This window comes from Gekko japonicus, unplaced genomic scaffold, assembly GCF_001447785.1.
Source record: "Gekko japonicus isolate JY-2015 unplaced genomic scaffold, Gekko_japonicus_V1.1 scaffold4515, whole genome shotgun sequence".
Classification (NCBI taxonomy): Eukaryota; Metazoa; Chordata; class Lepidosauria; order Squamata; family Gekkonidae; genus Gekko; species Gekko japonicus.
Genome location: NW_015165972.1, coordinates 1 through 10,549, shown reverse-complemented (window position 1 = coordinate 10,549; position 10,549 = coordinate 1). Strand labels below are relative to the sequence as shown.

The 10,549-nt window shown below is 51.1% G+C and overlaps 1 protein-coding gene across 1 annotated transcript in view; it reads right to left on the bottom strand.

Annotated features, from left to right (window-relative positions):
- Positions 1–9,130, bottom strand: part of LOC107110670 (FYVE, RhoGEF and PH domain-containing protein 1-like) — a 32,016-nt gene extending 22,886 nt beyond the window's left edge. The window contains exons 1-7 of the mRNA XM_015411470.1: positions 9,041–9,130; positions 8,013–8,161; positions 7,096–7,109; positions 3,730–3,788; positions 2,696–2,842; positions 1,870–1,962; positions 1,370–1,449 (exon numbers count right to left, since the gene is read on the bottom strand). Coding sequence (XP_015266956.1) covers positions 1,370–1,449; positions 1,870–1,962; positions 2,696–2,842; positions 3,730–3,788; positions 7,096–7,109; positions 8,013–8,161; positions 9,041–9,130 — 632 coding nt within the window. The remainder of the gene's footprint in view (positions 1–1,369; positions 1,450–1,869; positions 1,963–2,695; positions 2,843–3,729; positions 3,789–7,095; positions 7,110–8,012; positions 8,162–9,040) is intronic.
- Positions 9,131–10,549: the final 1,419 nt, after the last annotated feature.

The window sequence follows — 10,549 nt, the reverse complement described above, 5'->3', positions numbered from 1 at the left end:
CAGCTGCAAGTGGAGGAGTGGGGAATCAAACCCAGTTCTCCCAGATTAGAGTCCGCACACCCCTTTCCAAAGGAGCCATTTCCTCCTTATATCGCTTACTAAGATCTCATCACCGGGAAGGAAAAGCGAAGTGCATGAAGGCTGAGGAACAAGATTTAGGAGAACGACTGAGAGAAGATATTTGTGCTAAAACATAGCAATCATATCCCTTAAGCTCAATCGGCATTAATACTCAGATTCTTTCTCCATCAATAAAATAACAAGACAACTTGAAAACAAAGATAGTAAAAGACACACGAGTCATCTTCTTGAGAAATGGCAGTCGTTTCTATGATACTCAGATCAAAACTTATATATGTTAAAAGGACAGATTTTCTTCCAACTCAATATATACGTCATCTAATAGGCTCTGTAACATCTTATGAAAACCTTCATAGCCTCTTTTGAAGAAGAAGAAGAGAAGAGATTGGATTTATACCCTGTCCTTCACTCAGAGTCTCAGGGCAGCTTACAAACGCCTTTCCCTTCCCCTCCCCATAACAGACACCCTGTGAGGTAGGTGGGGCTGAGAGAGCTCTTGACAGAAACTGCTCTTTTTCAAGGACAGCTCTTATCAGAACTATGGCTTGCCCAAGGTCATCCAGCAGCTGCGAGTGGAGGAGTGGGGAATCAAACCCGGTTCTCCCAGATTAGAGTCCGTGCACTTAACCATTACACCAAACTGGCTTTCCCTTGGGAGAGTACCTGGATAAAAACATACGATATATACAATTTATTTTGTCTCCCAAAAGAAATCAGCATATTGTCATTTTATCAGGCATGATATCCTTCATACGGCTGCTTCTCTGAACGTACTGTTTATACTACTTGAATTCAATGGATGCTTCTATACACAAATTCAAAATAAATAATTTTTTTAAAAGAGAGCGACAGACGTTGTTACGGTGCATGATGCCAAGGTAGTCACAGTGGACTCTGGGAGGTCTGTGTCAGTTAGCCTGACCCGTGGTGACTGGGAGAAATGGAAGGAAGCGATTGGAGGCAAACAGAGTTACTACCGGGGTGAGCCAATGGAAGATAAGAAAAGCAGACGAGAATTACTGGGACAACAAATCCTTGCAACCGGATCAGGGCCAGTGTTCCCTCTAAGCTGAGTCAGTGTGAGCCAGCTCACAATTTTTTAGCCTCCACCGCACAGATTTTCAACTTAGCTCAGGGAGGGACGGCTCCAGAGCAAACTCATTTTATGCAGCAGCCAAATCGCTTGCTCACAACTTGAATGCCAGCGGCTCACAAAGTGGGATTACTCCGCAGCTTAGAGGGAGCCTTGATCAGGACCAACAGAGGCATTTGGGACTGCTGACTGTACCTGGCCTGGAGCTCGAGGGATCGCTGCTTCCCCGATACAAGAAAGGTCCGGGGCACGTTGAGGCTGCTGGTCTCTTTCAACTGCAGACGAGGAGAGACGGAGACACAGCGTCGGTTCACACACGCATTCGGTCTACCATAGCTCCAAGAGAGGACTAGCATGCGTGAATCAATCACTGCCAGTCAAACACCACTGTTAGAATTTTCTGTATCTCCCCAGGTAACGTGTTTCTGTGGCATGGGTTCACACATTCATTTAGCACCGAGTCACCAAATGATGGTCATGCACGTGTGAACCACCCAAAGACTCACCTTGTGTCCCCTATACCCACAGTCTGGCCCAAACATATATGGGTTTCCCCCCCTTTCACTACCCAAAAGATGAAACAGGGGCCCTGGGTGAGGCTGGCTCCTTTCCCCAAATTAATCATATGCTCCCCGCTGTTTCACTTTAGAGGACCCCCAGGAGGTGATCTGCTATTCTCCCCCCCCTTCACTTACCTCCATCCCGTCCACGTCTATCCGAGCACGGACTCCAAACTTCTGTCCAATGAGACGCAGCTTTGGCACACAATACAGCAAACGGTCATTGAACTGGACGGGGAAAAAAGAACATAAGAGAAGCCATGTTGGATCAGGCCAATGGTCCATTCAGTCCAACGCTCTGTCACATGGTGGCCAAAACCCAGGGGCCATCAGGAGGTCCACCAGCGGTGCCAGAACTCCTGAAGCCCCCTCACTGTTGCCCCCCAAGCACCAAGAATACAGAGCATCACTGCTTCAGACATAAGAACATAAGAAAAGTCATATTGGATCAGGCCAGTAGCCCATCCACTCCAACGCTCTTTATCACACAGTGGCCAAAACCCAGGAGCCATCAGGAGGCCCACCAGTGGGGCCAGAACTCCAGAAGCCCTCCCACTCTTGCCCCCCCAAGCACCAAAAAGACGGAGCATTGCTGCCCCCAGACATAAGAACATAAGAGATGCCATGTTGGATCAGGCCAGTGGCCCATCCAGTCCAACACTGTATGTCACATGGTGGCCAAAACCCAGGGGCCAGCAGGACGTCCACCAGCGGGGCCAGAACTCCAGAAGGCCCCCCCCAACTGTTGCCCTCCTAGCACCATGAATACAGAGCATCACTGCCCCAGACATAAGAGCAGCCATGTTGGATCAGGCCAATGGCCCATCCAGTCCAACACTCTGTGTCATACGGCGGCCAAAAAGGAGAGTTGACATTGAATTCATACAAAGCAGAAGGATTCCTTCCACACCCTCCCTGAGTTAGGAAAGGTTTTAAAGGGGGTTGTGGGGAGTTCTCTCACCAGGATCAGGTAGCGGTCCTGCGTGGTACCATTCTTAGCCGAAAGCTTCAAAATGTGGCCCTCCTTGATGAGCTCATTGGTGGGATTCACAATATCTTCCTCGCCTCCGAGCAGTTCATAAACCTTGAGCAATGAGTGCATTCTTTCCTAAAGGGGGTTACAGTCAGCAGTTAACAGAGAATAGCATGCTGGGTAGGATGTTGGATGGAGACTGGAGAGACACAAGTTGCAGTCCAGCATGGTGTAGTGGTTAAGAGCAGGGGACTCTAATCTGGAGAACTGGGTTTGATCCCCCACTCCTCCTCCACATTAATTCAGCTGGGTGACCTTGGGTCAGTCACAGTGCTCTCAGAACTCTCTCAGCCCCACATACTTCACTGGGTGCTTGTTGTGGGGAGAGGAAGGGAAGGCAATTGTAAGCCGCTTTGAGACTCCTTAGGGTAGAGAAGAGAGAGCGGGGGTATAAAAACCAACTCTTCTTCTTGTCTCCACGAGGCTGTGAAGCTCAGCAAGCCAGTTCGGAGTCGTGCTTAGGAGTGTGGACTCTAATCTGGGAGAACTGGGTTTGATTCCCCACTCCTCCACATGCAGACAGCTGGGTGACCTTGAGTCAGTAACAAGTTCTCTCAGAGCTGTCCTTGAAAGAGCAGTTCTCTCAGAGCTCTCTCAGCCCCACCTACCTCACAGGGTGTCTGTTGTGGGGAGGGGAAAGGAGTTTGTAAGCCACTCTGAGACTCCTTTGAGTAGTAAAGGGCGGGGTATAATTCCAGTCTCTCTCTCTCTCCCTCTGTCTGTCTCTCTCTCTCTCTCTCTCTCTCTGTCTGTCTGTCTGTCTGTCTGTCTGTCTGTCTGTCTGTCTCTCTCTCTCTTCTTCTTCTCTCTCTGGTCAATTTATCCCTTTTCTTGACCTAACCAGCCCCTTAAGGTTGCGGGGTTCTGCGAAGAAAACCCCACGGAAGCCCACCCTGATTCCCCTGGGAAAGCAGTGAGATCCAAATGCGGTATGCTATCGGTATCGAGGATTCCACTCTTACCATTTTGCGGATGGCGGCGTTCGAGTGCTCGGCTGCCGTGGCAATGAGTTCCAGGGATTCTGAGCGTGGGAAGGAGAGAAAGGGATGTTAATTTGACAGGCCAGGCTCTGCTGTGCTTGCTTACCAAGCCAGCAGCCGAAACACCAGACACAAACATTGGCAGAAATCAAATTGTGCAAGCCAGTGCCCCCCCCCAAAACGCCATCATCTGCAGCGCCACCCTAAGCAAATGCGAGTCCAGTAACACCTTAATGACCAACAAGACTGGGGGTGTGAGCTTTCGAGAGTCAAAGCTCCCTGTGTCAGGTACAAGAAGTAGAAGAAGAGATGGGATTTATACCCCGCCCTTCATTGCTCGCTGTGTCACCCAGTGGCCAAAACCCGGGGGCCATCAGGAGGTCCACCGGTGGGGACAGAATTCCAGAAGCCCTCCCACTGTTGCCCCCCTCCCAAGCACCAAGAATACAGGGCATCACTGCCCCAGACATAAGAACATAAGAGAAGCCATGTTGGATCAGGCCAGTGGCCCATCCAGTCCAACACTCTGTGTCACACAGTGGCCCAAACCCAGGGGCCATCAGGAGGTCCACTAGCGGGGCCAGAACTCCAGAAGCCTTCCCACTCTTACTCCCCAAGCACCAAGAAGATAGAGCATCACTGCCCCAGACATAAGAACATAAGAGAAGCCATGTTGGATCAGGCCAGTGGCCCATCTAGTCCAACACTCTGTGTCACACAGGGGCCATCAGGAGGTCCACCGGCAGGGCCAGAACTCCAGAAGCCCTTCCACTGTTGCCCCCCAAGCACCAAGAAGACAGAGCATTAGTGCCCCAGCCATAAGAACGTAAGAGAAGCCGTGTTGGATCAGGCCGGTGGCCCATCCAGTCCAAAACTCTGTGTCACACAGTGGCCAAAACCCAGGGGCCATCAGGAGGTCCACCAGTGGGGCCAGAACTCCAGAAGCCCTTCCACTGTTGCCCCCCAAACACCAAGATGACAGAGCATTGCTGCCCCATACATGAGAACATAAGAGAAGCCATGGTGGATCAGGCCAGAGGCCCATCTAGTCCAACAGTCTGTTGTCACACAGTGGCCAAAACCCAGGGGCCATCAGGAGGTCCACCAGTGGGGCCAGAACTCCAGAAGCCCTTCCACTGTTGCCCCCCAAACACCAAGATGACAGAGCATTGCTGCCCCATACATGAGAACATAAGAGAAGCCATGGTGGATCAGGCCAGAGGCCCATCTAGTCCAACAGTCTGTTGTCACACAGTGGCCAAAACCCAGGGGCCATCAGGAGGTCCACAGCAGGGCCAGAACTCCAGAAGCCCTCCAACTCTTGCCCCTCCCCCCAGCACCAAGACTACAGAGCATCCCTGCCTTCCCTGCTCCCCGTCCCCCCCACAGGGCTGGACTCACTTGAACCTCGGACCTTCTACGTGCCAAGCAGAGGCTCTGCCACTGAGCCAGGGTCTCAGGCTGAGGTCTTTCCTATCACCTCCTGCCTGGTCCTTTTAGCTGGAGATGCCGGGGATTGAACCTCGGACCTTCTACGTGCCAAGCAGAGGCTCTGCCACTGAGCCAGGGTCTCAGGCTGAGGTCTTTCCCATCACCTCCTGCCTGGTCCTTTTAGCTGGAGATGCCGGGGATTGAACCTCGGACCTTCTACGTGCCAAGCAGAGGCTCTGCCACTGAGCCAGGGTCTCAGGCTGAGGTCTTTCCCATCACCTCCTGCCTGGTCCTTTTAGCTGGAGATGCCGGGGATTGAGCCTGGGACCTTCTGCATGCCAAACCACTTCTGGTTGTCTCTGTCCTGACATCAGGCCGGTCTGATCTTGTCAGACCTCAGAAGCTAGGCAGGGTCAGCCCTGGTTAGTGCTTAGATGGGAGACCTCTGAAGTCCAGGGTTGCTACGCAGAGGCAGGTCATGGCTAACCACTTCTGGTTGTCTCTGTCCTGACATCAGGCCGGTCTGATCTTGTCAGACCTCAGAAGCTAGGCAGGTTCAGCCCTGGTTAGTGCTTAGATGGGAGACCTCTGAAGTCCAGGGTTGCTACGCAGAGGCAGGCCATGGCTAACCACCCCTGGTTGTCTCTGTCCTGACACCAGGCCGGCCTGATCATCACCTCCTGCCTGGTCCTTTTAGCTGGAGATGCTGGGGATTGAACCTGGGACCTTCTGCATGCCAAGCAGAGGCTCTGCCACTGAACCATAAGTGTGGCACGTGAGAATCATGCCCTGCATGGACAACAGGAAGCCCTGGCAGTAAAAGAGAGAATCTATACGACTTCAGGCCCTATCTGGATATGATTCATCTGGCTCCTGTTTCCCCCACCCCCCTTTTACTCAGAGGATAAAATATACACCTCATTTTCTCTGAAGTAAAAGGGAAACTGCAGGGTGGCTGTGGATAGCATCCATCTGGATGCTCCCCCATAGTCATAGCTCCCTAAGCTCTGAATCCCCCCCTTATAAGTGTTTTAGCCAGCGTGGTGTAGTGGTTAAGAGCAGAGGACTCTAATCTAGAGATCCAGGTTTGATTCCTCCACATGAAGCCTGCTGGGTGACCTTGGGCCAGTCACGGTCCTCTCAAGAGCTCTCTCAGCCCCACCTGCCTCACAAGGTGTCCGCTGTGGGGAGAGGAAGGGAAGGCGATTGTAAGCTGCTTAGTGACACATGCGGCCAGCTGGGTGACCTTGGGCCAGTCAGGGTCCTCTCAAGAGCGCTCTCAGCCCCACCTGCCTCACAAGCTGGCTGTTGGGGGGAAAGGAAGGGAAGGCTACTGTAAGCCGCTTTGAGACACATGAGGCCGGCTGGGTGACCTTGGGCCCAGTTCTCTCCGAACACTCTCAGCCCCACCTGCCTCACAAACTGACTGCTGTGGGTAAGCCGCTTTGAGACTCCTCCAGGCAGAGAAAAGCACGAACTTTTCTTCTTCTCCTCTCTTTTTTTTTGAGCCCCCGAAGGGGCTCTTCTTCTCTTCTAAAGGCCTGTTTTCCATTTCCCTGCTGAGCTGTACTATTATTACAATTTAGCTTGGCAAAAACAGGGAAAGGGAGGGGGAAAGGAAGGTTCCACTTAACGCTCCCTCTTTTCCCCTTCCTACTGAGCAGAGCAGTTCACATCCTGAGGAGAAAAGATAGCAAAAGTATACAAAACATCAAATAAAAACTGTTGGAGATGTGAAGTGAATGTAGGTACATTTATCCATATGTGGTGGAAATGTAGAAAAATTTATAAATTCTGGCAAAATATAAGGAATATAATTAGAGAAATGTTAAATATTAAACTGAAACTGTGTCCAGAGATGTATTTGTTAAATATAATCCCCAAGGAATATAAAGAAAATGATGTATATGTATTAACCTATATCCTCACGGCTGCAAGAATCCTAATAGCAAAATACTGGAAACAAGAAAAAATACCATCGAGAAAAGAACTTGCTATAAAACTCTTGGAAGTAGCAGAAATGGACAAATTAAGTGTAATATTGCAAGGGAAAGATGATAAAGTATTTCAAGAAAGATGGGCAAAGGTATACAAATGGATAAAGGAAAAGAATAAATAATAGACTCAATAATATTTATGTAAATATTAAGATATGTATGATTATATTTTGTAAAACGGAAAATAAAAAAATATTTTTTAAAAAAACTGTTGTAATCTTAAAAGGGGCCATGGGCAGTGCAAGACCTGCGCGGCTCCAGGATGCTGCTGAGCCGGGCTTCCTGTGTCAATGAGCAGCCGCTCACATGCAAAGTTTGGAGGGGACAGTGGTTATCCATTGCCTTTGCCTCTGCAGTTTTGCACAGATATGATGGCAAAAAGGGGGACGGACAGACAGTAGGTGGCAGCAGTGAGCAACTTGGTGACTAGGGTGTGCAGACGTGGTTAATACCCACTCCTGCACCCACTCGCTGCTGCTATCTAGAGAAAAGAAGAGGAAGAGTTTGGATTTATACCCCCGCCCTTCGCTCGGAGTCTCAGAGCACCTTACAATCTCCTTTCCCTTTCCCTCCCCACAACAGACACCCTGTGAGGTCGGTGGGGCTGAGAGCTCATGAGAGAACAGCTCTGAAAGAGCTTGTGATTGACCCAAGGTCACACCAGCAGCTGCATGTGGAGGAGTGGGGAATCAAACCCGGTTCTCCCAGATTAGAGTCCACACTCCTAACCACTACACCAAACTGGGTCTTTGCCTAGAGCGCATTTTGATGCCACGCTTCACTTTGAAAGATTACACACACACACACAGAGAGAACTGTGCCAATCCATTTCCTCACCATTCCTCCATACGCTTCTCCAATTCTGGGAGCAGGAACTGCTGGTGGAAGCAGTAGATGGAGCAGATGTTGGCAAAAATGCCCATCACCACTTCAACCGGGAAGGAGTTTCGGCTGCGTGCTTCTTCCAGCAGACGGGCACAGAAGACCTAGGAGGCAGGAAGGCATGTCAGCAATCGGGGAAGTCAGCCTGGCCTCAATAACCGCTTTCAAAGGCCGTGACTAGCAGCCCGCCACCCACCTCCCCTCCCCACAGTCTAGGTTTATGGACAGCACAGTCCTTTGCGGACGTACACCACCCACTGGGTTTAAGACTGGAGCTTCTCTGCAGAGGAGCACACTGTAGGGCATGGATCCCCAACGCGGTGCCCGTGGGCGCAATGGCAACTTTCCTGGTGCCCACTTTGAGAAAGTGGGTGGGGCAAGGTGGGGCTTTTGCCCAGTAAGGCTTCTGATGGGCTGTGTATCCTGTTCTATTTATTTATTTATTTATACTTCAATTTGTACCCCGCTCACCCCCAAAAGGGCTCTGAGCGGCTTACATGGTGCATGGTGCAGAGACCTATGCAGAAACCCTAACTATGGCCACAGTACATCTGGGGTGGGGGGAGCCCTACCAGGTACCCTCCCGGCTCCGATCGTCCATTTATCCGGCGAGTGTTAAACAGAGTTTCTGCCTACAACACTGAAGGGTTACTATCTGTTCAATATAACCTCGCTCCCGGGTTTTGTGGTTGGCTCCACCACCGGCGGTGGCCATTTTGGTGGCTGCGCCCATCTCCCTGTGTCAGAATGCCAAAGATGCCCACAGATTCAAAAGGTTGCGGACTCCTGCTGTAGGGCACATCACAGCAATAGGACCCAATGGGGCGTGGGTCCACGGACAGCACAACAGCCTTGCTAGCGGATGCCTGGCTGAGGCAGCTAAGACACGGATTGCGGGAGAGATGCTGACTTTGCCTCACGACATCTTTGAAGCAGGGCCCACGCAACAGCCCCCTCTGGGTTCTCCCAAGCATCCATTATACCTGGTCCAGCAGATACAGACGGGACACGTAGGCCTTTTCCGTTTGGAGAAGTTCATTGGCGATGCGAAAAACCTTCTGCGGGACTGTCATCTGTTGATGGGGCAAGGGGAGTAGATAATAATAATTAATTAATAATAGTTATTGTAAGGCACAGAAAAGGAGAAGAGATTGGATTTATACCCCACCTTTCCCTCAGAGTGGTTTACAACCTCCTTTCACTTCCCCTCCCCACAACAGACGCCCTGTGAGGCAAGTGGGGCCGAGAGAGCTCTTTTGCGGACTTCTCTTGAGAGAACAGCTCTGAGAGGACTTGGGACTGACCCAAGCTCACACCACCAGCTGCATGTGGAGGAGTGGGGAATCAAACCTGGTTCTCCCAGATTAGAGTTCGCACTCTTAACCGCTACACCAAACTGGCTCTCAGTGCGTAGAGTATAGGCAGGGTGTGTAGTATAGCCTGGAGATCCTAAGATTGTTTGGCAGCCAGGAGTTCTAGCTCTTTTAGCGTTACGCACCACTAGGTGGTGAGCTAGACTTGCTTTTTAAGGCAAGAGACGTTTCAGGGGTGGTCTGTCGCTGCCTGCCTCTGCGTCACGGCCCTGGTATTCCATGGAGGTCGCCCTTCCAAATACTAGCCAAGGCCAAAACAGCTTAGCTTCTGAGATCTGACGAGATCGGGTTGGCCTGGGCAATCCAGGTCAGGGGCAGGGAGTCGATTTAAAAAGCCTTGAGGAGAAATGTATCGAACCCTCACACGCCGCTTCAGGATGGCCCGCACAAACATGTGGGATCAGTCCCCTTCTGCAGCGTGTCCGTATCCCACACCCCCTGCCCGTCTCAATGGCTCAGCCCCTTTTACGATACAGGCCTAGAAATGTTTCACAGGCAACATTCGACATCATCCCTTGATTGAGTTACCACAGGTGGTGGATGAAAAATCCGTGATCCTTCTACCGACGAGCACTCAGGAGTCATTTCCTGCAGGAGCGGAGTTCCGGCAGTAAAGAGCCCAGAGGGCGGGCACATGCAACAAACCCCACCCCCTGCTCCCAGCAGCCCTCAGTCAGAGCAAGAAGCAGCCAGGTAAGTTGCAGAGCTCCCCCCGGCCCAAAACAGTCCAGTGGCACCTTTAAGACCAAGTTTTATTCAGGTACAAGCTCTCCCTCCTCTGCGAGGACAGATCTGCACGTTCCGCCCCCCCCCAATAGCTAGCAATCCAAAACAGTCCAGTGGAACCTGAGCGGTGGGTGTTGCCTTCTGACACACTTCCGGTGATGTCAGGGGGTGTGGCATATGCAAATGAGTTATGCTAATATGTTATGCTAATGAGCTCCGGCACCTCTTTTTCTACGAAATGACCCCTGCATGCACCGAAAGGGTTTTCACCACCCTGCCACTAAATATGACCAGGCAGCTGAAACAATCCAGCTCCTAAATAATTTCAGTTGCCCTTTGCTGCCCCTCTCTTATATTTTTATCCCATACTTCCTCCACAGACCCCAAGAACAT